At 41.5% G+C, this 27,501-nt stretch overlaps 1 protein-coding gene across 5 annotated transcripts in view; it reads left to right on the forward strand.

Annotated features, from left to right (window-relative positions):
• ARHGAP28 (Rho GTPase activating protein 28) overlaps positions 1-27,501 on the forward strand; it is a 136,003-nt gene that overhangs the window by 103,732 nt on the left and 4,770 nt on the right. For 3 of the 5 annotated variants that reach the window (XM_043444443.1, XM_043444444.1, XM_043444446.1), the window contains 12 exons: positions 495-637; positions 1,083-1,248; positions 1,346-1,437; positions 4,127-4,204; positions 9,137-9,299; positions 14,549-14,631; positions 14,774-14,926; positions 17,495-17,692; positions 18,043-18,156; positions 22,612-22,668; positions 24,646-24,770; positions 26,422-26,486. In XM_043444443.1, the coding sequence (XP_043300378.1) occupies positions 495-637; positions 1,083-1,248; positions 1,346-1,437; positions 4,127-4,204; positions 9,137-9,299; positions 14,549-14,631; positions 14,774-14,926; positions 17,495-17,692; positions 18,043-18,156; positions 22,612-22,668; positions 24,646-24,770; positions 26,422-26,486 (1,437 nt within the window). The remainder of the gene's footprint in view (positions 1-494; positions 638-1,082; positions 1,249-1,345; positions 1,438-4,126; positions 4,205-9,136; positions 9,300-14,548; positions 14,632-14,773; positions 14,927-17,494; positions 17,693-18,042; positions 18,157-22,611; positions 22,669-24,645; positions 24,771-26,421; positions 26,487-27,501) is intronic. The other 2 variants (XM_043444445.1, XM_043444447.1) reach the window with 1 other exon arrangement.

A 27,501-nucleotide genomic window follows, 5' to 3' on the forward strand; every position in this document is an offset into this window, starting at 1 on the left:
GTGGTGTTGTGTATGGATAGACATCATTTTATAAGAGTACATAGAAACATTTCATTATGGACTTTCTAATAATCTAATAATCTTCAGTGCTTTTCATGAGACATAAACATCTAAAATTAAAAACATCAGATTAAATAAGAAGTTCATGTAACGATTGTAGAAGCTTGTTCATATGAAAGTCTGATGACACTACATTAATTGTTTGACCTAGATCATTCTGGGTGAGTCTGATGCTTTTCCAAGGATGTAAACATTTTAACATGCTTGTGGATTAACTCATCAATATTTTATGTTTATTTTACAGTCAATGGTATTGATCAATTAAATGGCATATTAAATATTCCACATCCTTCATGTAAATCCATGGCTGATTCATGTCAATGTATGACAAAACCCAGTACAATGTTGTAAAGTAATTAGCCTCCAACTAATAAAAATAAATGAAAAACAAATAAACATAAATAAATAAATATTCCACATCCTTTGTTCTTTAGATGATGAATATCTGGAAAAAAACATTCCGGTAGAAGCTGAAGAGCTGTCCTTTGAAGTATCATATTCAGAAAAGCTAACACAGGCTCCAAAAAGGAACAGATTTAAGAAGTTAGATTTTAAGAAAGAAGACTATGTTTTACCTGTAAGTAAAACGTGGAAATGGAGAATATAGCGATGGCATTGTCTTCAAAATGAGAGTAGGATTATTTGGCACTTCCTGTGCATTTTGCTTTTTTAAGGATATTTTTAATTACCTAAATTTGATATTTAAGATAGAATATGGCTATTGTCTCAGCAAGCACGTGCAGTCAGTTTCAGTAGCACTCTTTACATCACAGTTGTGATGATGATATTATAATATGCTTCAGGTGACTGTTTTGCATTTGGTTTAGTGTAGTTCATCATCAGAGGTTCTAACAGTCATATTCATGATCTTCTATGGTGCAGCACCCGCCTCAGATATCTTTTTCTGTGAATAGCGAGCATGTCAGGCTGTACAGATTTGGAAGGTCCAGGTCTCTTTTGAATGAAAGTATAATAATTTTCCTTTGCCATAAAAAAATAAATATCCTCAATATGTATTTTAGAAATTTGTTGTTCAGAAAACCAGATTTGGCCTAACCAAAGCAGAAGATCTGTCTGCTGAAGACATGAAGAAAATCCGCCATCTCTCTCTGATTGAATTGACAGCCTTTTTTGACGCCTTTCGAATTCAGCTGAAAAGAAACAAAACAGAGAAAGTAAAAGGACGAGGTATGAAGACTTACTACGATTCTAACATTTTGACACATGGGAATAAGACAGTGCTTTTCTGACTCTTTTTCTCTCTCCCTGCTGTTTTACAATGAAGACAGTGGGATTTTTGGAGTTCCCCTCACAGTCCTGCTGGAAAATGACCGAAGGAAAGACTCTGGGGTCAAAGTTCCCCTTGTGTTACAAAAGGTGAGTACGGTGTACATAACTGGGGAGTTCATAGATCTCTGTGCTTGTAGCATGCTATTCATAATCCCACTGATGAATATTCTTAGATTTAAAGACACAAAGGCCCCTTTAGGACGCTGGCTTTGGTGACTTCTGGCTTCCCTCACATGACATCCAAGGCACCTAGGTGTGTTTGCCTTGCTAAGAACCTCTGAAGTCTTGCATTGTCCAGCCAGAAAGCATCAGGTGATAGACACAGATGCTGTCACATGTCTTCCTTCTGTTACATTTCTTCCAATATTTTAAAAATGTTATTTGCGTGTATGTATGTGTTTGTGTGTGCAAATGTGATTAGTCTCTCCTGGATAAAAGATGACTACTAATTACTAACAGTCCATTTATTAATCATACAAGTATTTGCTGAGATATATCACAGGTTGGGTGTTTTACGATGTGTGTGTATTACTGTTTACATTAATTTTCCAGACAAAGCTAAATAAAGTCTAGAAATCAGCTTATTCTGGTAGAGTTTTCGGTGTGCCTGGGAAGGTATATGTTGTGACAAAGAAGACTTCTGGTTTAGGAAGTTGTGAAAATGATGTCTGAACAATACAGTTGTCTCAGTGACCCTCACTGGCGGATGGCTTATTTGCTTTTAAGCCCCACCTTTTTTAGCCAACAGTTTATACTGGTTTATTCAACAGACATATCCAGTGGTACAAGTAAAATTCCAAGCCCTAAATACAAATCTTGTTGAATTTTAAATTCAGTTTTTTGGGTTTGTTTGTTTGTTTGTTTTGACTGTGCCCTGTGGCATGTGGGATCTTAGTTCCCTGGCCAGGGATCAAACCTGCACCCTCTGCGTTGGAAGCACTGAGTCTTAAACACTGGACCTTCAGGGAAGTTCCTTAAATTCAGTTTTTAAATGATATGTGAAGATACTGACAGAGGACACATACTTTATTCACAACAGCAATTCCACATCCCTTTCCTGTCTTCCTCAGTTTGGGTACTGGCACCTCAGACTGAGCTACTCCTCCAGTCGGGTGACTGGCCGCCCACAGGAGCAGGGAGGATAGCAACCGGGGTCCAGGGGATGCCAAGGACCGCCCAGCGTGTGCATCCACAGGGCGCCTCCCTTCACTGGGCCATGTGTGATCTCTGTGTCCTGTCACATCTGATCATCACTGAGCCCCAGGAGGTCGGTGTGGTCATCTCCTTTCTACTGGTGAGGCAACTGAGGCATCATAGGGTGAGATACCATGCCCCAAAACACACAGCCAGCAAGAGAGCGATGCAAAAGGGAGCAAGCCCATGGTGACTCTAAGATTTCCTTTCTGTCCTCGCGCTGAACTATTATTATGCCCTTTTTCCTCAAGGAAAAGGACGCAGTCTAAAGAAAATGCATAAAAATCTGACTGAGAAGATTCAACACATGTTTGTATTATCACGTAGGTACAGAAGCGTAGCACACAGAAGGGGCACAGTATACTGCCTGGGTTCGTCTCATACTAACTCCTCAATAGAGGCTCACTCTGGGTCCTGCTGAGGTTAGTGGTGCTCTTGTAAGACAGCTGGAGGCATTGTTCTTCCACTCCTGGGGGTAGAGGCTTTTCTCATGAAGAAGTCTCTTTTCCCTAAACACTTAAACTTCTCTTCATACCTGCAGGAGCTGCCTTAGTTCCAGGCATCATCATTTCTCGAAGGGAAGATAGCAGAGACTCTGAATCCTGCTCTTGCTGCGTGAACATGGGCAAATCTTTACCCCCTTCCATGCCTCAGTCTCTTCAGCTGTAGAATGGGGACACCATAGAATTATTGTGAGGGTCACGTGCATTAATATATGTAAAGTGCTGAGAATGTTGTCTGACACACCCTAAGTGCACAATCAGTGTGGTGTTTATTATTATTTAATAGTAAAGCATCACCATTACCATGAGACAGATAAGCCTTTATAATTTCTAATTCCTTGGTCAGATTTTGAGAAGCCCTACAGTGTCTTGGGCTTCCCTGGTGGTACAGTGGTAAAGAACCCCCCTGCCAGTGCAGGTTAGATGCAAGAGACACAGGCTCGATCCCTGGGTCAGGAAGATCCCCTGGAGAAGGAAATGATAGCCCATTCCAGTGTTACTGCCTGGGAAAATTCCATGGACAGGGGTTGGAAAGAGTTGGACACAACTGAGCCTGCATGCATGCACAGTGTCTTAGCTAGAATAGTGTAACTAATGATAGTAATTTAGGGTCTTTTCTTACTGGTTGGTGATGCTGACTCCATGGACATGAGTTTGAGAAAGCTCTGGGAGTTGGTGATGGACAGGGAATCCTGGTGTGGTACAGTCCATAGGGTCACAAAGAGTCGGACACAACTGAGCAACTGAACTGGCTTACTGGTTGACCTGTAGAAAGGATACAGTAATCAGATGTTAAAATATTTAAGGGGCAATGTGCTTTCGTGGTTAAGAGCAGAGTTGGTGCCGTCACTTTTGAGGATGACCTGGGAAAGTGAAAAAGAACCCTAAGCCTCTATTTCCTCATTTGCCAATCGGAAGCTAGTGTTGACCTCCTGGGAGAGTGTGAATGTTTAACTAGGCATTCAAGTACCCGGCATGTCTGTATGCTTGGTAATGTATTGTTTTCATCATCGTTGTTATTTTAAATGCTCATTATCATATGAAGGTATTTATTTCTGTCTTGTATCATTGCTTTCTAGTTCTTTGAGAAAGTCGAGGAATCGGGTCTGGAATCCGAAGGGATCTTTCGACTTTCAGGATGTACTGCCAAAGTCAAGGTACCAAACATTGTCTCTCTTCCTCGTTAGAGATCTCAACGAGCTAGATCAGTTCACACAGGCATCATGTGTGGTGTTGTCATCATTTCTGATTCCATCGCTTGGCGCTGTAGAGCATTCCTCAGCACCTATGGCTAAGTGTTATTCCATGATCCTGAGTTTTGCATTCTTTTAAATTAAAACAACAACAATAAAAAGCGAACAACAATGAAAGAACACATCAATTCACTCTCAAAAACTGCCGCTTGTCTTGTCCCATCATTATTTTGGGGGTTAAACACTTCAGTTTTTTTATGTTACTCTCCATCATAGAATTCACTGAGCCAGTATTAGATGACCCGTGGTATCTATTGTCAGTTGTTTTAAACTTAGAAACATTCTCTGGCTTTCCTTTTAATGGACATCCTTATAGGAATTTGTAGGAATGGCTGTAACCACTAAAATACTCCCTCAGCAGTTCTGAAACCCGGTTCCATTTAAGGTAATGTTAGTGTCTACATCTAAAACCACCGTGCGGTGGGAATTCCTTTACTTTCTTCTCTCTCTATGGAGGCTAAGTCTTCAGTTCAGCAAAGAAAAGAATTAAAGGAAAGCTTTGCTCATCCGTTTCCAGCAAGACATCCCACTTGCTCTGCCGGTGCACAAATGAAGAGTCCCTCTCTGCCCTGGGTCACCCCCTGGTGGGTGGACGTGGAGACATGAGCAGCTATCAATAATGAATCCTTGAGGAAAAAACCTCAGGGAGAGGGAAAAGGGAGCTTATCTGTGTTCAGAACTATTAAAAGGAATTGTGTAGGGGCGGGAAAGCATCTCTTCCCTTATTCATTTTGGCATATGCTTTGGGAGATTCTATTTGTATCAGAAATCTCAGTCTTATATAGAAGTATGACGAGATATTTTTCAAGGTGGAAACTGAGAATAAATAGGCTGTATCTATTGGAAGCTCCAGAAGGCAGGTGCTGGGACCAAGTTAGGAGGAGAAGAGGGTTACAGGGGGACCTCGCTTCTCAAGGATCGAGGGTCGGGGGAGGCTGGCTTGGGGGTGTCAAGCCTCAGACCAGGTGCAGGTGGGACCATCAGCCTGTGCCCTCTCAGCCCTCACCCCGGGGAAGGGCCTGAGGCTGAGCAGAAGGTGCCAGCAGCTGGGGAGTCAACCGCCTGGAGTGTTTGCAGATGGACAGCCAGTTCTGTTTTGAAGGGAGACCTGAGTGGTGGTCCACACTTTGTCACTGCATGTCTCCGGGACCCGTGACTTCCTTGGAAGTAGAGATTACTAAATCCTGGCACAGGTTCACTTAGAAGGCAGGAAAATTCCTAATGGCTCCTTAAGGTTAATACTTGCTAAATGGGATCTGGTTTTTGTTTCAGGTTCTCACAGGAACAGTTTTTACATATACTTCTAAATAAATGTGTCCTAAATCCAAGAACAAAAGCTATCACTTTTTGGTTAAGTCTTTGTGGTTATATCTGTACAGTCAGAAAACCAAAATGAAGTCAGGAGAACAAATTTCCTAAACTGAATCAGACTCCATCCCTCTAAACCTCCTTCCATAATAGGGAAGCTGTATTTGTACATGTTCTTACTGACTCTTATTCTGTGTGTGTGTGCGTGTGTGTGTACACGCATTAGTAGGGAAGAGTGGGAGCATAATGGATATGATTTAAAATTCTATTTTTGAAAATAATCCAAAGGAGGAAACATTACACATCATTTCTTGTGTGTATGAAGTTTAACATCATAGCACACGTTGCCTTTCTCTAGCTAATCTTTAATTGAAAAGCACTTATCAAAGGCCAGTAATTCCTTTAACGTGCTCTAATAGACGCATGCATTCCTAAACCACGTTAGGTAAAAGTCCCTTTTGGCCCCTAATAGGTTTTATGTAGTTTCAGCCTATTTATTCCATTTCTTGTCCGTCCGAAAAATGTATTCCAGATGTTTTCGTGGTTTGAGCTCCAGGAAAGCCAGTGTGGAAGAACTCCGGGTCAGTGAACAGAAACAAGGGAATATTGCAGTTAGAAAGGCATTGCAACCTGATATAGCCAAGGGGTCTTTATTTCTTCCCTTTGTTCAAACTTGAAACTTAAAAAAATGTTTTCATCGGTTAGGCTATTTTTTTCTAGAAATGTGCTTGGGGAAAGAAAGTTAAAAAAAAAAAAAATCTCCCTCATAATTACCGTCAAGTCGTGCCAAGTAGCTGACTCTAACCCTCAGGTATCACTGTGGGTTGTACTTTCAGAGCCTGGTTAGACTCACAGGGAAGCATCCCTGGGGGACGCTGTGGGATTAGCCTCGCAGGGCACCAACCGCTGAGCCCATCCTGGACGTGAGGCCTCGGGTCATTTGGAACCAATTTAATGGCTCGGTGTTTCCAGTAATTTTCTTTTCCACAAATGACAGAAATTTGAGCCAAACACCAGGGAGTATATTTTATGGAAGAAAGCAGACTGCTTTGACGTGCACAGCTTTCTTTTTTTGACTCGTTTCAATTATTCAGAGGCTGCTGTAAATGTTTTGTGAGGATGTTACCTGTTCTGCTGGTTTCCTGCCCTGAACTGGTTTTTTGAGGCTGAAGGTGGATTATTTGCATTTTTGTAAAATTACCTCAGGAGGAGAAGCGGGTTGGATATTTGCTCAGATGAGGACCTGGCTCCTGATCCCTGCCTAGTGTCCTCATTGACAGTGTAAACATCCACACGTCTCTGGTGAGGAAGAGTCAGCCCCTGGTCCACCCGGTCCCTTGTTTAGGACACCGTGGAGCTCTGCAACGGCTTCTGCTGTGCTCTGCTCCAAACTCAGGGAGGGCATCCTTCCCTTTTTTGTTGGCCCTCTCGACAGAACGAGGTGCTATTATTCCCCAAATAGCACTCCACATGCACACAGGTTTCCCGTAGGAATAACACTAGCGGTCGTAGCAGAGACGAGGGAGGGTAAATGCAGCCAGCACTTACTGAACGCTCTCTGTATGCACTCCCCGCCCCCGGGGTCTGTGTTATCCAGTTCAATCTCTGCGAGGCTGTTTTAATATCCCTGTTATGCAGTGGGAAACTTCACAGGCCTTCAACTAGACCGTTGTGGAACTGGGCTAAACACCTAAAGAATGTGGTTATACCCTAAAAATGCATTCCAGTATACAGTAGGTGCAGACAAATGCTGCTCTATTCCACTTACGTGAGGTACCTAGAAGAGTCAGATTCCTAGAGTCAGAAAGTACCTTGGTAGATGCTGGGGTTTGGAGGAGGGGCGGTTGGAAGATGGGGCAGGGAGCGGGAGATGTAGTGTTTACTGGGGACAGAGTTTCAGTTTAGGAAGGTGAAATGTTAGGGAGATGGATGATGGTGAGAGTTGCACAACGATGTGAATACACTTAGTGCCACGGAACTGCACAGGTAAATGTGGTTAAAATAGTGTGTTTTATATTCTGTGACTTTTACCACAGTAAAAAACAAAAAAAATTTTTAAATGAGTGCGGTCCTAGAGCCTGCCCTTGATCCTGGGGCCATGTTTCCCCATAGGTGACAGGGAAGCGCTGGTAGGTTTCAATGACAGTCACCCAGTGTTTCAGCCAGCCTCCTGTGGCACAGGTCTGTGAAAATGGATCTGAATTATCCTGCTCTTGCCCGTGCTTCCTGAAAACCAGTTTCCCCTTGGCTTTAGGGCAGTGGTACAGGCAGCAGGAGAGGGAAACGTTGGCTCCTCTCCCTCCGCTTCTTGTCAACAGCACCGCCTTCTGCCCATTATCCCAGCCCACAATCTGCGAGTCATCCTGGACTTTTATTTCTCCCTCTGAGTCTCACATTCAACCCATCGCCGCTTCTTGAGAATTTTCCTTCCTGGGTGTTTCTTAAATGCCGCCTCTTCTTTCTGTCCTGCAACTGCACACCCAGGTTAGTCGTCGATTATCCGTCACCAGAAATGCCAATGGCTGCTTTCCATTTCCCCAGCCTGATCCCCATCAGTGCTGAGCCCCTCACCCACCCCACCCCCAGATCACTTTTCCACCCAGCCATCAGAGAAGATAAATCTCACCTTGTCGTCCTCTAGCTTCTCTTGCACGTTCAAGGCTGGAAGACTTAGGCTTCTCGTGAGAATAAAGCAAAGGCCTTAAGGATTTTTCACAGTTTTTTTTTTTAAGTATCCTTTTTGAAGCAGTTATTGTCAGTTGGAGAATTGACTATAGTTGCCTGGTGTTATTGGTAAACTCTGTAGTTCAGGGAGCAGTAGAATGCCGGAGTTGGGGGAGGGTACCGGCCATCAAATGAGTTAATAATCTAAAATGGATAACCCAAATCAACGTAAGGACATTTAGTGATTCTTTAAAAAAGTATTAACAAAGTGTTCCAAACCTTACGAAGCACTGGGCAAGCACGCAGGCATGTGGAAGACATGTGTCCATCTTGGCATAAAACTTCTGTATTTGCTCCAGGAAGATGTCATGGGTATGCATGTTGCAGTGAGGTCAGAGTTCCTTTTGCTGGGTTAGTTTTCATTCTGTATGTAAACCAGCCAAGAGGCATACATCCTTCATTGAATTTAGAATATTAATACAAGATGAGGTGGCAGAAGGAAGGAATCATTGGGGGGAGAAAAGGAAATAGAGACTTTGTCAAAATCTAGCAGTGCATTTATCATGTGGGGATAGACAGTATTCTGCCAAAAGGATATAAATGAAGCTGTGATCTGAGTAAAGAACTTTTGTATTTGTACAGATGGCAAATTAAGATTTGCATTATTCTAAAAGGATTTTAGAGAATGTTTTTTTAAAAATACATTCAGAAACAGCTATTTCAGTTCTTCAATCATGTTGAAAAAGAAGAGCTTAATAGATACTGGCATTTCAATCTAATTACAAAAATAGTTTGTGTAATGACAGTTTTTAAAGGGGAAGAGGGAAATCAGGTAGTAAACTCACTGTTTTCCTTGATTTTCAGCAATACCGTGAAGAACTGGATGCCAAGTTTAATGCTGACAAGTTTAAGTGGGAGAAAATGTGCCATAGAGAAGCTGCAGTTATGCTGAAAGCCTTTTTCAGAGAATTGCCGACCTCTCTCTTTCCCGTGGAATATATACCTGCCTTCATCACTCTAATGGAAAGTAGGTGGAAGAAGTTACATGTGAATGGATAAGATACAAGGTCAATGAAGTGGCACAGAGCAGAATAAAGATGCATAGTCAGATGTAATCATAAGTGTATACATTTGCTGTTTCCTGGTAATGCTTGGAAGTATTGAGTTTGATGGTAAACTGTCATCTCTTTGCATGTTTATATTTAAAGTCTGGTCATTAGGATTTAGAGGGTTTTATAATGGTGGCTCAGATGATAAAGAATCTGCCTGCAAGGCAGGAGACCCTGATTTGATCCCTGGGTCAGGAGGATCCCCTGAAGAAGGGAATGGCCACCCTCTCCAGTATTCTTCCCTGGAGAATTTCATGGACAGAGGAGCCTGGTGGGCTACAGTCCATGGGATTGCAAAGAGTTGGACATGACTGAGTGACTAATACTTTCACTTTGTCATTTTTCATAATCATTAAAAGGCAGAGAGGGTTGCAGAAGAATCAAGGTCTTGAGATATGAATTCCTGCTCAAACATCTGTTAACCATGCAGTCAGCCTTTCTGAGCTTTATGGCTGCCCCTGTGAATTACTGATAATAACTACTTGTCAGGGTTGTTGTGAATATTGAATGAAGACATCTAAGATAGTGCCTGGTATATAATAGTCCTTCAAAAAATATAAGATCTCTCCCTTCTTTAAATCCAACGTCCTGGATCTGATGAGGTAGCATGAAACAAGAAAGTGTTTTATCTCTGAAAATTACTATGCCGCATAGTGTTTCTGAAACTTACGAAGTCACATAGATGGGGCCTTAGCTGAGATGCATGTGTGCATGCATGCTAAGTTGCTTCAGTTGTGTCCAACTCTTTGCGACCCCATTGCAACCCCATGGACTGTAGCCCAACAGGCTCCTCTGTCCATGAAATTTTCCAGACAAAAATCCTAGAGTGAGTTGCTGTGCCCTCCTCTAGAGGATCTGCCTGACCCAGGGATCTGAACCTGTGTCTCTTAGGTCTCCTGCATTGGCAAGTGGGTTCTTTACCATTAACACCACCTGGGAAGCCCTTAGCTGAGGTACTTGGATAAAAACGTATAGAAACTGGACAGCATGTGTTATATTTGGCAGTAAGAAAGGAATTTCATGCTAAGGGTTGAATATTCAAGGAGGCGTGATGAGAGAAATTTTAAAAAGTGGAAAGGGGTTACATAGTGTGGGCTTTGACTACTAACTGAGGAATTCAGGGTTCACAGCCTACATATGTATAAGCATGCTAAGTAAATGGTGGTTCTGTGTGGACAGAAAGAGACTGTGGCCAGATTGAGAAAATATATCCATATAAAGGGGTTGGCCACTGCTCAGTTCTAGAAGAGGTTACCATGCAGGAGTGAAAGCCAAAATCCAGGATTTAATGATGAAAAGTCTTATTAATAATTTGAAAATGTGAGCCAAAAATTGAAATTTTGAAACACTATATCAGTGTAACAAGTATTATTGATATCTGCCAGTTTACAACCTTCTGCGGGTTGGCCAGAACCATCAAATCCTTAAAACCACAATGAAAGAAAATAATAACACCATCCTAAGTTTTTTGACAAAACTCGTCCTGAAAATTAGTTGGTTCTCAATCTTTAAAATGTTTAACTAAACCAGATTCATGAAACAATCCTTTACGTCTTCAGAGAAGAGACTATGATTAGAGTCTTTTCTAAGCTTTAATTGACATACTGTGACCAGTATCTCTGTTCTTTGCAAGACATAGCATTTTTGTTTTACGACAGAAAGAGAGAACTATTTCTCTTATTCTTTCTTTCTTTCTTTTTTTTTTTTAATTTCAGAGATTGTATTGAGTTGGCCAAAAAGTGAGTTCAGGTTTTTTCCATAACACGTTATGGGGAAAATCTGAACAAAGTTTTTGACCAACCCAATATATTCCCAGTTCTAGAATTTCCAGTGACTACTTTATACCTATTTTCTATTTACTGACCTTGCCTATCTTTTCATTCATTATAAGTAGATTTTCTTTCATATCCTTGAGCATAGTTATCAATATGATAACTACTTTATAACTGGTTCTATCAGTATGATAGCTACTTCATAACTAGGTTTAACGTCTGAGTCATCTGAGGATTGGTCTCTGTTGATTGTCTCTTCTCTTGAAAATGGACCATTGTTTATGTCAAGTAACTTTAAACTGTATCTGTAACATGGTGGCTTTTTTTTTTTTTTTTGGAGAGCCTGTACTCTAATATTTCTCCAGAGAGTGGGGTTTTGGGGTTGGTTTTGCTTTTTGTTTGTATTTGAGCAGACAGTTTGTTATTTAATCCTTACCTGTGCTACTCCACACATGCATGATTTATGGGGTGAGCCAAGATTTGGGTGGATTTTAAACCAGAATCAGGGCCTTCTACCTCTTGACCTTTCTGGGATTCCCCAATACTCCCCAGTGTCTGTGGTCATCCTGAACCCCGCCCTCTCATTGTTCAGGCCAGAAAGACTGGGGCTTTCTTTCGGGATTTTAGCCACCTCATGCCGTGCTCTCTATGGCCTGACTTCAGACTAATAGCCAGGCAATTGGACAGTCTCCCTGCGCTGTTCCCTAATTCTAAGTGTCCAGTCCTATCCTGAATCTCCCTGCTTTTGTTCATTCTCCACTGCCTTGTGTGGCTGCTTTTTTGTACTTTGCCCAGAGTTTATAGTTATCTTAAGGAGAGTTGATTGGCAAGGAGCTTACTCAGCCATGGCAGAAGCAGAACCTCTTTATTTGTAAGTCAGAAACACAGGAGCTTCTGTAAAGTTTGCTGTCCTGGAAAATGGGCTGCAGAAGTCTTAGCTTCACCTTGATCTGCAGCTTATATACTAAACAGTTCATCAACACAAATGGTGCCACAGAGGGATTTTTTGTTCTAGTTTTGTTGTTTTTTTTTCTTTTGGTCTCAAGAAATTATACAAGAAGGAATCAATCTCCCATGTAAGACCTGTTCAGAGAATCATGTTTAAGAAGGAAATCATATATAGTTTTTCTTCATACTTCTATTCAGATGTTGAAGCCAGCGTGCTTCAGGGAAGGGAGAGAATCTGGAAAAGATCCTGAGAGGGTTCACAGGAGGGTCCAGGTTTCTCTGTGTGACTTTGAAAGTGGAAAATACTGGATCGCAGTGATTAATTTGATACCAGCCAACCCTGCAGGAAACCCAGAGTTCTGGGCTGTGACCAGCAGGGAAAATGGCCTTTTTCCCACCTGGGGTAAGCTCTAGTTTTAATGAGATGTCTGAAGGGAAAAACAATAGACATCTGTGTGTTTAAGCCACCCCTAGTTTTACTCTAAAATATAGTCTTTTCCACTTTGTAATTTCTCTTTTCAAACTTGGTCCAAAAATTGCCCATAAAATTAGAAGACTAATAATTGATCAATCAAACCTTAGATACTTTCATGAAAACTTTAATAACTTTCTGGGAAAATAATGACCCCAGGGCAGGGGGGAAAAAAAGACTCAACTAGGATGCCATAAATGAATTAACTGCAAAACGGTTAACCACAAAACAGTGGAGGGCCAGCTTTCCTAAGGGAAATTAAAATGGATTATTTGCCAGTTTAGATTTTTAATCTTAAAGGGGATTTCGTAATTTATCTGGAATTGATGGAAATACAGAGCCTGCATCTGCATCTATTGTTTTCCCCCAGAGGTTTTCTGGGTTGCATTAGAAAATTATAGACAGTCCATAGCCTGCAAGATATGTATTAAAATCATGTCTTCTCTGTCCCCAAACATTTATACTGAGACATGCTCCCGATGGTGCCTGTGATTCAGACAAACTCACGTCAGCATGCATTAGCCATTTTTAAAAACAACCTGGACCTGTGTCATTTTTGTTTACAAATCTGACATAAATTTTTAAAAATCCACATGAGGATTTGCTGGGCAATATGACATGAGCCTATAAATACTCCTGCCAACTGTTCCTTCATTTCGTGGTTACTCACATCAGTCATCCACTCCTAACTTGGGTGCCCATGACCTCCTGTGACCTAGGAACTTGTCACAAGAGTGTTTCCACTACTGAAAAGCCAAGTAACTGTAGGCCGCCGACTGCCTTTATCCACTGAGCCGTAAATTGATAGATTTTCCTGCAACTTGAGAGCTCCCCAGGGATTACAGAACTGCACGCTTCCCTCCAGGGCCTCCCCACCAAGAGACCACTTTGGGGAGAAAACAGAGAGAACCGGGCAAAGCCGGATGCTCCAGCTCACCCTCCATTTTCAGCTCAGCCAGCTGTGGATTATCCCGTTGTTGGATGGATTTTCCTGAAATCCTTTCCCCAAAACGGGGAAAGAGCCAGTATTGAGAGCACACAGGAGTAGGATGCCAACCCTCTGGCGACACCTTCTGTCACTGCCGAGGAATAAAATAGTCAGTCTCCAGAGATCCAGCTGTGGTCACCTTCCATTGTGGCTCAGCTGGTAAAGAATCAGCCCTCAATGCGGGAGACCTGGGTTCAATCCCTGGGTTGGGAAGATCCCCTGGAGAAGGGAAAGACTACCCACTCCAGTATTCTGGCCTGGAGAATTCCGTGGGCTGTATAGTCCATGGGTTCGCAAAGAGTCAGACACGTCTGAGCAACTTTCACTTCACTTTCCATCCACATCCCTTTAAGATCTGAAGTCAGTGTCACTGATCATAATGACACCTACAGAGGTAACTAAGTGCAGGCACTGATGTAAACACTCTACGCATTAACTCATTTAACCTTGGTAAGGGCCCAGTGAGGTAGGAATGATGACAATCCCCATTTTACAGGTGATAAGATAGAAGCATAGGGGTTGAATAGCTTGCCCAAGGTCACTCAGGGACTTAGTAGTCGATGCAGAGTTTGAATCTGATTCTAGAATCTGTGTTCCTAATAATTGTGCCTGGCTGCCTCATTATGTGGAAATAAGATTTCTTTTCTCTTGAATCGAGCTTTAAGCCAACTGTTCATAGCATCAAAGTAAAAGCAAGGTGTGTGCAAGTGCTTTGAAAAGGGAAGTGTCGCACTGATCCAGAATTATTTTGAGGGTCTCATTGGCCACCTGCCCCAGCACTGGCATTCTGGGATGCTAAAAGGGAGTTGATAGAGCCCATCTCCTGTCCAAGTGAACAGACACACGTTCTTGGTCACGAAATCCGAGTCTTTCCCACTGAAAGCTGTCAGGCCCCTCCTGTGCCCCCAGGTGTTAGTTAGCAAGAGATGCTGTCAGGATGCATTAGTGTTATTCAACACGTGGTGCTTGTTTCTGTTCTCTTGTCAGGAGGACCTCACATCCGAGTACAGTTTCAAGCCTTACACCTCATGGTCATGGCACTGCCTGATGCCAACAGGGACACAGCCCAGGTAGGTTGTATCAACCTCACGGTCTGCCATCAACTCTTACTGGTCAGAAGAAACGGCCCAGGTGGAAAAATGAAAACTGTTTGTATGTTACATATACTGTACAGAATTCAAACTTGGAAAACCAAAGAGCATCTCCTTTTAGGAGTTCAACCTTCTTGGTGAATTTCAGAAAGTTCTGATAGGCATTTATGTGTTGGTGGTCCAGCCAAACTTTTATCAACCAGTCGAGCCTGCAGCAAGCCTTTTGCCTTTCCTGACACCCATTCCTGTTCTCCGGAGGAAGCCAGGAAAGAATGTGAGTCCCAGAATCTTCTTTGAACGTTTCCGTTTCATTCATTCATTCAATCTATTAAGAGAAACTGTGTCTATGATGTGCCAGGCACTGGGCTATGGTTAGGAGTAGGAAGAAGCCAAGATGGAAGGCTTAAATGGAATAACATCAGAAGTAAATGAAATCCTGATTTAAATGAAGTTTCTAGAATGTTCATGTCTTAACCATAATTCAATTTAAAGAATGATAGAATCATATTTTTAGAGATCTCCTGATTGGACCGTGTCCTTTTCCAAATTAAGAAAATTAAGCTGAGAAAAGTTATTTCTTCTTTATTAGAACATTTCATAGAATTACATTCCATAGGTCTCCATCCAAAATATTCCTCCTTTTCTTTCAGATTCATTTCTTTATGTTTGCAAAGATCAGGGTCTCTGTTGCTGTTTTGATCCTGATTCTGCATACAGTAGGAAATTGGTTATAAGTACAGCAGGTGCTCAGGCTCTTTTAAGTGAATTGAGGTGAGGATGAATTGGAAAGAGCCCGTCATTTGGGGGCCAGTAAACACGATCCTGAAAACAAAGCTGATCCTTCGCGCTGCCTCCTGTCAGACATTTCAGCTTGGTGAGGACCTTTGCTCCTCTCTGGTGAAACCATCTGCCAATTGTATTACATCCTCCACCCAATACGAGGAACAGGCAGAGGCATACAAACGTCTGTTTCTAGTACAATTTGGCAATTTTCCAAAAGCTGGAAATTTAGTAGCTTTGTTTTCTTTCCTTTTTCTGAACAATTTTTTTTCTATCCAAAAAAATTAATTTGGTATCTGATATCTGGGTCAAAATGTCATCTCCCCTTTCATATCACCGAGGATGTAGCAATGACTGAAGAATTCAGCCCATTTCTAATAGAATGTCCTCTTCACTCTCTCTCTCTCCCACTGTAAATTGTGACTGGAATGAAGATGAAGCTAGTGCGTTGTGCAAATCAAGAGCTCTGGCTGAGGAGTTAGGCTGCTTTGGGCAAATCCTGGCTCTGCCATCTACTTATGTAACACTGGACATAGCTACTCAGTCCCTCCCCACCTTACTTTCCTTAACTGTAAAACAATATTAATATTAAATAATAGTACCTACCTCCCAGGGTTTGGGGTGATGATGAAATGAGTGGATGTATGTAAAGTACTAAAAATAATACCTGGCTCTCAGTTAACCCACAAATAAACAGTAGCTATGATCACTAGTGTGTGCATATGTTACATGTACTGTACAGAATTCAAACTTGGAAAACTGAAGAGCATCTCCTTTTAGGATTTCAACCCTCTTGGTGAATTTCAGAAATTTCTGGTAGGCTGTTATACGTTGGTGGCCCAGCCAAACTTTTATCAAGCTTTCTTTTTTTTCAATGGCGAGAGCAACTGCATATAAGCATTTCCCGTTGGTCTGCTGAACACTCCAAAATTAAAAAGCAGCAGAAAAATGACACCCCCAAAATAAAATTTCTGCTGTTTGACTGACATATTTGTGAACTGAGAAATTAGATACTCATTTTGTCATTGCTATTCTTTAAATTGTTTTCTTTTTTTAATCACTTTGCTTTTAAATTTTTTATTGAGTTATTGACATACAATCCTCTGGAGAAGGGATAGGCTCCCCACTCCAGTATTCTTGGGCTTCCCTGGTGACTTAGATGGTAAAGAATCCGCCTGCCGTGCAGGAGACGTGGGTTCCATCCCTGGGTTGGGAAGATCCTTTGGAGAAGGAAACAGCTACCCATTCCAGTGTTCTGGCCTGGAGAATCTATACAGTCTGGATCCCTATACAGTCCATGGGTTTGCATAGAGTTGGACACGACTGAGTGACTTTCACTTTTGACATATAGCATATTGATTTCAAATATATAGCATGATGTTTTGATATTAGTATACACTGCAAAGCAATCACCATAGTAAGTTTTGTTACCCTCCATCACTGTTACAGAAAATCTTTTTTTCTTGAGAGAACTATTAAGATTTACTCTCTTAGTAATTTTCAAATATGCAATATAATATTATTGACTATCATCATCATGCTATGTGCTATAGCCCCATAACTTATTTACATCATAACTTATTTATTTTAAAGCTCAGTTTTTACAATGTGTTTTTCTTTCCCAAGGAAATAGAAAATAATTTTTAACAATATTGCCTTAAATTAAGAGTGAGTTACTTTTCCTCCTTCACAACAAAACTACATTTCATATTTATTTGGGCTGTAGTGTTTTTTCTCCCATGTTTATTGTTTAATTTTAATATCTGTCAAACTTAAGAGAAAAGAAAATAAGAAAATGCAAGCTATTATTTATAGAGATCCCAATATGAAAAATTCTATTAAAAAATGGAGCTACTTTTATGAAGAAGAGAAATGAATAAATTCTTCACATTTCTCATTCACACTTTCAAGCAATTAAAGAAGAAACATGACACATTTAGCCTTTCTGTAGTTCTGACCATTTTCCAGAGGCCTGGTGAATGGGTATAGAAATGCATGGCAGTAATCAGCAATGCCTTTTTATGATTTACCACTAGTGTGACACTGTGCTGTTTCTTATTAGGCCCTCATGACATTCTTCAATAAAGTCATTGCCAATGAATCAAAAAACCGCATGAGTATATGGAACATTTCTACCATCATGGCACCAAATCTTTTCTTCAGTAGAAGCAAACATTCTGACTGTGAAGAATTACTCTTAGCAAACACGGCTGCCCACATCATCCGTCTGATGCTCAAGTACCAGGAGATGTTGTGGACGGTGAGTACCAGTGTGATGACCTGGATGTTCCTCTTGCATCCACTGCATCCAGGAAACATAAAGGCTGGTGAATGAGCAGTGCCGTCAGTCACGGGGGGAGATGGGGGACATGATCCCGGGTTCCTGGTGGCGTCTTTCGCATTCCACACGGCTGCTCGCTCGCAAACATATTTCTCTTTAAACAGGAATCCTAATAGATTTTCCTAATCTTTACGAGGACAGAACCACACACAGTTCCTGGTTCCTGGATACTGAGTGGCCAGAAGGAGTAAACATAACTGAAGACAGACTCTGCCAGGGAGGGTCAACCCACATGTTTCCCTTCTCTTCAAGCCCTGTTTCTTCCCCAGGTTCCGTCTTTCTTAATTGCTCAAGTCAGAAGAATGAATGAAGCCACCATGTTGTTAAAGAAGCCACTCCCAAGTGTCAAAAAGCTGCTAAGGAGGAAGACCATAGAACGAGGGGTAATGAGACAATAAATAAATGCACAAACATCATGACCACCCAGGCTCTTATGTCTCAAAGTGATGCACAAAGCAGCTTGTAATTTAGAAACAGAATTGTTATATTCTCACAAAGTGTCACTCTTGTGACTGTAAACACTGGAAATTGCTTTCATGACAGAGTGCTGTGGTATTTCCATTCTGTTGAATTAGGTGCTTTTTGCTTGAAGTTTTTGAGTTCTATTATCATGAGAGATAATTCATTAATATTAATAAAGATAATTCCGTTAATATTCTCTCAAGTACTTAAGGGCAAATGGTTCTTACAGATGCTGAGAGTCAACATTTTAATCCCCGTGAACTGGATTTAAGGGTGGTCCAGCTGTCAGTGCATCTAATGGCTAGAGACTGAGATTTCCGTGGTGATTGGATGCTGAAAGGATATCTAATCCTCAAGTCATTTAGTGTAAATTTGTTGCACTTCAAAGAATTTTTGCCTTAGCACAGTTGTTTGTGTGGAGATGCATAATGGGAACAGGTTTTAGAAGAATTATCTTTACTGCTTTAAAGATCTCTGAGGACGATCGCAAGTGTCAGGCATAGCATTTGGCCTTGAGGAAGATGCAGAGGTACAGGAAACTCACTTTGTCCTTAAAGGAATGTGTATCCAGTAGAGAGATAATCTGATAGAGAAGTATACACAAGAGCCATGAATATGCATTCCATGTCAGGCGCGTTGTGCAGACAGCGGGCTGGGGCTCACATAGAGGAGAGAGGAGTGTGTCCAATGTGGAGCGTGTGGAGGCTTAATGGAGAAAGTGGCATTTGAACTGCACCTTGAAGGATGGATAGCATTCTAAAGGGAGCAAGGAAAGGAGAGTTCATTCAAGGAAAGAAATAGTGAATCCCGAGGCAGTAAGGTAGAGGTATTGCTAATTGATCTATCACAGTCAGGATGGATGGCTGCATTCCCTCACTATGTACAGGCAAAGTGATTTCAGATCAAGTATAACCAACATACTAAATCTGGGGGAAATTTTTTGTTTTAATTGAGAAAAAATTCACATAATATAAAATTTGCCATTTTAACTATTTCAAAATGTGTAATTTTTAGCATCTGTTTCTCATATAATTTGCAGTGTTGTGCAACATCACCACTATCTAATTTCAGAATACCTTTACCATCCCCAAAAGAAACCCCATACCAGTTAGGCATTCACTCCTCACTACTCCCCTCCCAGAAGCCCCAGTAGCCTAATGGATAAGGCATTGGCCACCTCACTACTCCCCTCCCCACGATCCCTGACAAACTCTCATCTACTTTCTATCTCTATGAATTTATCTACCTGGACATTTCATGTAACTGGAATCATATAGTATGTGGCCTGTTGTGTACGCGACTTCTGTCACTTAGCATAATGATTTCAAGGTTAGCATGTATCACTATTTCACTTTTTTTGTTGGTTTGTTTTGCGTTTCTCTTGGGCATCTATTGGGTCATATGGCAACTCTATGTTCAGTTGCAAGTACTTTGTTGAAGATTTTTGCGCCAACTTTTATAAGGGATATTGGCCTTTAGTTTTTTGTTCTTGTTATGTCTTTGTCTGGATTTGGAATTAGGAAATAATAGCCTTACAGAATGAGTTAGAAAGTGGTTCCTCCTTCTATTTTTTGGAAGAGTTTGAGAAAGATTAGTGTTATTTCTTTAAACATGTGGTAAAATTCACCAGTGAAGTCACCTGGTCCTGGAATTTTCTCTGTAAGAATTTTTTAAATTACTAACTTAAGTTCTTGTTATAGCTCCATTCAAGATTTTCTGTTTCTTTTTGAGTCAGTATTGATAGTGTGTTTCTAGGACTTTATATCATCTAAGTTAACTAATTTGTTGAAATACTAACTGTTCATATTAATAGTATTATAATCTTTTTTATTTCTGTAAGGTTTGTATTAATGTTCCCTCTCATACTCTTGATTAATAATTTGAATCTTCTCTTTTTTTCTTCGTGAATCTAGCCAAAGGTATGTCAATTTCTTTGGCCTTTTTGAAGAGCCAACTTTTGTTTCATTGATTTTCTCTATTTTTTGCTTTTCTCTAGCCCTTATTAAAACTCAGATCTTTATTTTTTTCCTTCTTTATGCTTATTTTGAGTTTGGCCGGCTTTTTTTAGTTTCATAAGATGGAAAGTTAGGTAACTAATTTGAGGTCTTTTTTTAAAGTAAGCATTTACTTCTGTAAATTTTCCTCAGTACTTTTTCTCCATCTAGTAAGTTTTGGTGTACTGTTTTGTTATTGTTCATTTCAAGTTATTTTCTAATTTCCCTTTGACCCATTGGTTATTTAGGCATAAATTTTCTAAATTTCCTTTTGTTATTGATTTCTAATTTTTTTCCATGGTGGCTATGTAGCATATGTTGTATTATTTCGTTATTTTAAACTTGACTGAGACCTGTTTTGTGGTCTAACATACTGTCTATCCTGGACAGTGTTTTATATGTACTTAAGAATGGATTCTGCTGTCACTGTCCTACAGATGTCTCTTAGATCAACTTCACATTCTTCCTCCTCCCCAGGGTTGCTGTTTGTTACAGCTGTTATATATTTGTTAATGACTTTTCTGCTGAACCAATTTTCTTATGCCTCTATTCTTTGTTTTGTGTGGCTACTGAAGTCTCTGTTCCAGCAAAGCCTAGCGGTTTGCTGGTGTTTGCACAGAGATTTTCTTAGATACCTGGAGCCAAAAATATCTCCCAGGCTTTGCAGATGAGCTCTGTGTTTGGGTGCTTGACACACCTTCAGCATTCAGCCGGGCAGCTTACGACTTGGCCTGAACTTTCGTTCCTGTTTGGACAGAGCTTAAAGGTCAGCCAGAGGCGAGCACTTAGGTTCTTCTCAGGTCTTTCCTGAATATGTGCACAGCCCTGAGCATGCACGTGACCTTCTAGGTTCTCAGGAATATGTTGGAGCTTTTCAAAGACCTTACTCCCCAAAGCATCTAGTTCTCTAGGCTTGCCTCCCAAGATTTTTAGTTAGTTTGTGTTTTCCCCTGCTCTTATGCACTGCATCAGGCAGCAGTGATTAAAACATTTGCCTATAAATGTTTTCAACATTACACCACTTCAGCACTGGTCAGGTTCCAAGTAAGACAAGATAAAGGCCAGCCAGTCTTCCAGGGAACAAATAACTAGAATTCCTTGTAAATGAGGTCCCTTCCACGCGCTTCGGTACCTGCACCAGGAATGCAGGCAATTATTTTCAAGGCTGTCACTGAGCTGTGGAGCAGAGATGGGAAAGTGTAAGCTAAAATGCCACGAAGTTCACCGTTCTTATCAAGACTCAGTTGTTTTTCTTACTTAAGCACTCCCCTGGTTGCCACTTTGGGGTTAGTTTCTGGAGCTCTGAAGAAGTTGACAGTGACAGGTTTTTCCAGTTTGTTCATTGCTTTTATGGAGGGACAGACTTCTAGATTTCTTACTCTTTGCCATTTTCACTCTAGAAAATTTTAATGGTGTTAGTATGATGTATGTGGAGCTGAATCTGAGGTCAGGTCAGGCTTTGCGAGCCCAAGCAAATTTAAGTCTATCTCTGAGCCTCAATTTTCTTACATTTTCACTTTGGGGGGAAAAGTAATAATACCTACCTATTTCACCGAGTTGTCATCAGCATCAACTTACATAATGTGGGTGTAAAGAACTGTGTGATGCTTTATACATGTCAGTTGCTTTAGTGTTTTAATTATAAATAGAACTAAGTAGAATTTTAAAAGGTTATAAATACCATGGAAGCAAGCACTTAAAGATGAAGAAATAGTCTTTCTTTGGTTCTCTTGTACTATACCATATTTTTACTTCTTGATTTAGACTGATAGTTCATTGACAGTTTACAAAATTCAAAACATTGGAAGGGGAGAAACTATAGAAAAAAGTTAGTCAGCTCTGACTTCCCCTCCTGAGGACAAGTAATATAACCAGTGACAGCGTGTGTGCGTGGGAACACACAGGTATATTTACTTGTAGAGAGGTGCTGTGACATACAAGCAAATATGAGGATGTGGTCTTCACCTTTTTCACATGAATGGTAATATAGGTGAAACTCTGTCCTGCATCGTCTTTAATGACTTATGGAATCATAGTGGTTATTCCACGTCAGTCCACAAAGCCTTCCTCTTTGCTTCTTTTGCATGATATTCCAAAGACACACTAACTTATTTAAATATTCCCAGATTGTTGAATAGTTAGATTGTGTCCAACCTTTTGCTATAAAAGTTTATGCATCAGTGAATAAACTTGAACATGTGTCATTTCTTACAAATGAAGACTATTTGTAGGATAAAGTTATAGATGTGAAATTGTTGGGTCAGAGTGAATATATTTTATAATTGGTAAATATTGCCAAAATGTTTTCCATAAAGGTTGTCCCAGTTTATGCTTCCATTTTCTCAACATCGGTTCTAAAGATTAAATGTGGTTTTTTTTCAGGTTACAAGCCCCAAGACATCAAAGGTACTGCAAAAATCACCCTCTACAAGAAGAATGGTAAGAAAACAAATTATTCCCTTTCCTCCCTAATTATTAACTCCTTACATAGTATTCTTTGGCTCTATCTACCTTATCTGTGTCTAATTTTGGTCATGATATCCCTTCACACTTGACATTTTCAGTGTAGCATGTGAAGGAATGGTATAGGGACTCAACTCACTGATGACTTGGGATTTGTGGCTAGGGGTTCTGTTCACAAGAGTGAATACTCTGGAAAGTGAGAGGGAGCCTGTGATCATTATAACAGTCTCAATAGTGTCAGGAGTGTAGAATTCATCTTAAGAGGCTTCTGGGGGGCGCTGGTAGGGGAAGGACATGAGGTGCCCCAGAGAGTGTTTTAGGAGGGTGCTCTTAGCTCCCTGCCCGCCCCCCCCCCAGCTCCCAACCCCTGGCATTGGCCATTCCCGGCACGCTGTCCTGGTTCTTGTTGGTAATAGTAGAAATGCACTGTAAGAACTGATCCTTTAAAAATAGTTTCCTACTGCTGCAGTAACAGTGCCACAAACAGGGTGGATTGCAGTGATAGAATTTACTTCCCACAGTTCTGGAGGCTGAAGCTCCAAAACCAAGCTGTTGTCTGGTTGGTTCCTTCTGAAGGCTGTGAAAGGAGGATGTGATTCTGACATCATTCTTAACTTTTGGCGATGCCGGGAGTCCTGGGCCTTCCTTAGGTGTGGATGAGGCATCATCCAGTCTCTGCCTCCATCTTCACATGGCATTCACCCTGCGTGTGTGTGAGTGCGTGTGTGTGTCTTCTCCTCTTACAAGGACAGCGGTCACTGGAGTACAGTGGCCGGTCACTGGAGTACACTGGTCCTTGGATGAAGGGCACTTGTACTCCTGTTTCCAAACAAGGTCACATTCTGAGGTCCTGGGCTTAGGACTTCTTACTTGATGGGGTTGGGAGGACACAATTCAACCCATATTTCTTCTAGGGGATATAGTGAGTCAATTCACATGAACCTTCTACATCAACAATACCTTCCTTTGATAACACACAGATTGTTTAAAATGATTTCCTGAGGTATAGCCAGATCCTCAAATAGAAATGTATTTATTTCTGTTCATCTCTAAATAGATAATTAATATTTAAAACACTCAAAATTTTGAAACAATGGGAATTTTCCATCCAGTTAGAACAGAACAGACTTTACTGTTCATTAGACAGCACCATTCTTTGAATATTTCATGTAGACGGGAGCTCTGAGGTCCCAGGGCCCATCAGAGCACACAAGAGCCGCACACCTTCCCAGCCGTCCACACTCCGTCCTTCACTGTGTTCCTGGCACACTTTGAGGGGTCGAGTTCGGTGCCCATCTGGAATGCAATCTGGGATGACCATTCATTGCTGCTGATTAAAGAAACAGGTATATTTGAAGGGCCCATGTTCAAACAGATCCTTAAATTTTCAGAAGGTTGACTTTCTTAAAAAAATTGAAATACAGAATCCTGCTTCAAGTAGGCCTATTTAGGACATTGTTCAAGAAAATGCACTCATAGAAACATTGGATTTATGTCACAACCCAGTTTCACTTCCCTCATGACTTATACAAAATATTTATTTATTTATCTGGCTGCACCGGGTCTTAGTTGTGGCATGCAGGCTCTTCAGTCTTCGTTGGGGCACACAGGATCTTTAGTTGCAGCAAGTGGGATCTAGTTCCCTGACCAAGGATCGAATGTGGGCCCTCAGCATTGGGAGCGCAGAGTCTTGGCCATCGGACCACCAGGGAAGTCCCCTCTCTTGTGATTTTAAGGCGTTATAGTGAGACGTAAGCCTGTAACAAAAGTATAAACCCCAGGTTAAGTTTAGTCATTAACGAATCTCCTGTAAGAAAGGTAGCAGTGTTCTGTTCTGGCTGAACCCCTGTCATGTTTCCACGTTCCCCTCATTTGGAATGCCACCGATTTCCATGTCTCTTAAGCGCAATCGCTGAGTTTGACAAAACGTGCTGCCTTTTTCCTCCTTGGCAGTCCGACGTGCCAGAGGGCGTCATAAGGGTCCACGCGCCCCTTCTCTCCAAGGTGTCCATGGCCATTCAACTCAACGGTCAAACCAAAGTCAGAGACATACTGGCAAAATTTCAATGTGAGAACAGGTGAGTAGATGTGAGAGTTTCTGTAAGGCAGATGGGCCTTTATCTGATGAGCAAATCTTTTATTTGAAAATTTGACCTTTTTGAAAAATTAGAACCTCTTACTTTAAAGACTTCACCAGTAAATGTAGACTCAACAGTAGAGAAAGAAGTATACCATAGAGTTATCAATAACAAAAGCTTTTTTTTCCCAAGGAACTTCTACAATTGAGATTCTTAAATAGGTAGATTTTCTGTCTTGGTGGCTTCATTTACTCATTGAGTTTTACTTTTTATTTGGATAAAAATTTTAGCAAGTTAGTTTTTATATATCTTGATAGATTTCCAGGAATATTGTTATTCCAGCCTCCATTGGGCTTTAACATGACTGTAACAAGTACAGTTTATGTAGTGGAGTGAATGTCATAAAACCTACTATCAGTGAACCTTAGGGTCAGAGTGATGTTGACAAAATATTTTTGCATGTCCGCCTTGAAAGTGTGAAGATATTAGTTGCTCAGTTGTGTCCGACTCTTTGTGACCCCATGGACTGTAGCCTGCCAGGCTGCTCTGTCCATGAAATTCGACAGATAAGAATACTGGAGTGGGTTGCCATTCCCTTCTTCAGGGGATCTTCCTGACCCAGGGATCAAGCCCAGGTCTCCTGCATTGCAGGCAGATTCTTTACTGTCTGAGCCATGTTTGCCTTAAGTCACCCTAAAGAACATTAAGTCATGGTAAATAATGGACACACACCACACAGGAGCGGGGTGTGGGGCTATCAGTGGGAACTAGGGGGACCATGTGGGGAAGGAAACACGGTAGCTTGACTGAGTCCATGGGGCCCTTCTGTTGTGACATCGCATTCGGATATTGCAAGATTTTACTATCAGGGAAACCAGGGAAGAAGTACACAGGATGTGTGTATGTTTTCTTATATCTGCATACAGATCTACAACTATCTCAAATAAAATGTTTCTTTAAACAAAGAGGTGCATATCCTTCTCCCTCACAGTGGAGAGAGAGGATAGTCTGTAACCAGAGGATAGTCTGTAAGTAACCAGGCTGACAGTTCAAGGAACCGGAGCTCAGCAGCGGCCTTTCCAGACTCTTCTATCCTGGCAGCCTAGTCCAGGGTGGAAAATTAAAATTGGCCAATTATTTGCTCTAACTTGCTTTCATTATTGGGCAGAGACATACAACAAAGTCAGTGTTAGTTTGCAAAGCGCTGGGCAAGCTTAGAAATGTGGCATGGGCTAAGGAGAGAACCCCATTCGATTTTTGACAACTGCAGAAATGAGGCTGGACTGCTTTTGAACTGAGAGTGATGCGGCCCGTGACAAGGCAGTGTGAAGCGCCCAGCTGCTCCTCTGCCAGCCTTGATGTGTCAGCCACGGTGTCCCCTATCAAGTGCAGCTGACAATGTGACAGTCGTGGATGGAAAGGCCGGGGCGGCTGTGGAACCCGGCTGCATCCATCTTCCTCTCTGCCTCAGACACTTCGCTGTGTCAGACCAGAAAAAGCTTTTATCCTCCCTTCAGTCATCATCGTGATTTGTGGGGTGTATTCCACTCAAGGCAGAATCAATTGTTTGCTGCTATGGTTACTTAATCCACAGGTTTACCTCAGAATCTCTGAAGAGGGTTAAAATTACATCGCTTTCTTCTTTTCTCAGTCATGGTTCATCGGAATGCATGAAGATCCAGAACCAAAGGTTATATGAAATTGGAGGCAATATAGGTAAGCATTTGTCAGTAATTTGTACTCCTACACGCCCTGATTACTCTGTTGTTGTTGTTCAGACACTAAGTCGTGTCCCACTCTTTGTGATCCCATAGACTGCAGCACGCCAGGCTTCCCTGTCCTTCACCATCTCCCGGAGCGGAGAAACGATTACTCTGAGTAATGCTCTAAAGGAAACAGGATGCTATTACTGTGTCAATAAGAGATGGTAGGATGGCATCACTGACTCAATGGACATGAGTTTGAGCAAATTCCGGGAGATAGTGAAGGACAGGGAAGCCTGGCGTGCTGCAGTCCACGGGGCCGCCAAGTGTCAGACACAACTGAGCCACTGAACCAACAACTGTGTTAATAAAAACATATTTTACAAGTTTCTTAGATATAAAATCAAAATCAAAAGTATCTGATTTTTTTTGAAATCTCACATAAGAATAGTGTAACTTTCCTAAAAAAGTGTTCCTAAAATATTTTCCAAATTGACATGTAAATATGGTAGTTGATGTGGAGTAGATTTCTGAGTCTTTTAAAGATGACTCTGAAAGTTAGAGTGTCTCTGGAGATTTACTCAAATGAAAGGAGAAATTGTGGCACTTTCAGAGTCTTGACATCCGTTTGGTTGAACTTCCCTGTTCAGCTCCCAGCCCAGGTTCACCCTCTTCCCCTGAGGGGAGTCGACTGGAAGGGGTGGAGAATTGTGTGGGGATGAGAGGAGTTACAGAAATGTTTATGCAGAGAGAAATGGGGGGGCTGGGAGGGGAAAGCTGGTGACAGAGGGGGCGATGACCACAGTCCTCAGCAGGAGGGACGCACCGGCCGTGAATAGGAGCACAAGGATTTCATTCCAACTGTGAGGGGCAAGAGGGAGCCAAGGGCACACGCGCGGGACAGAATTTTCTTTTTATTCCTTCCCGTCGCTTCAAGGGACCCACCGCGACACCCACCTTCACATCCTCACCAGCGCATCTCATCCTGGGCCTTCGCTTCTGCTCCAACTTGGGCCCAGAGCGCCCTC

This window comes from Cervus canadensis, chromosome 23 (assembly GCF_019320065.1).
Source record: "Cervus canadensis isolate Bull #8, Minnesota chromosome 23, ASM1932006v1, whole genome shotgun sequence".
Classification (NCBI taxonomy): Eukaryota; Metazoa; Chordata; class Mammalia; order Artiodactyla; family Cervidae; genus Cervus; species Cervus canadensis.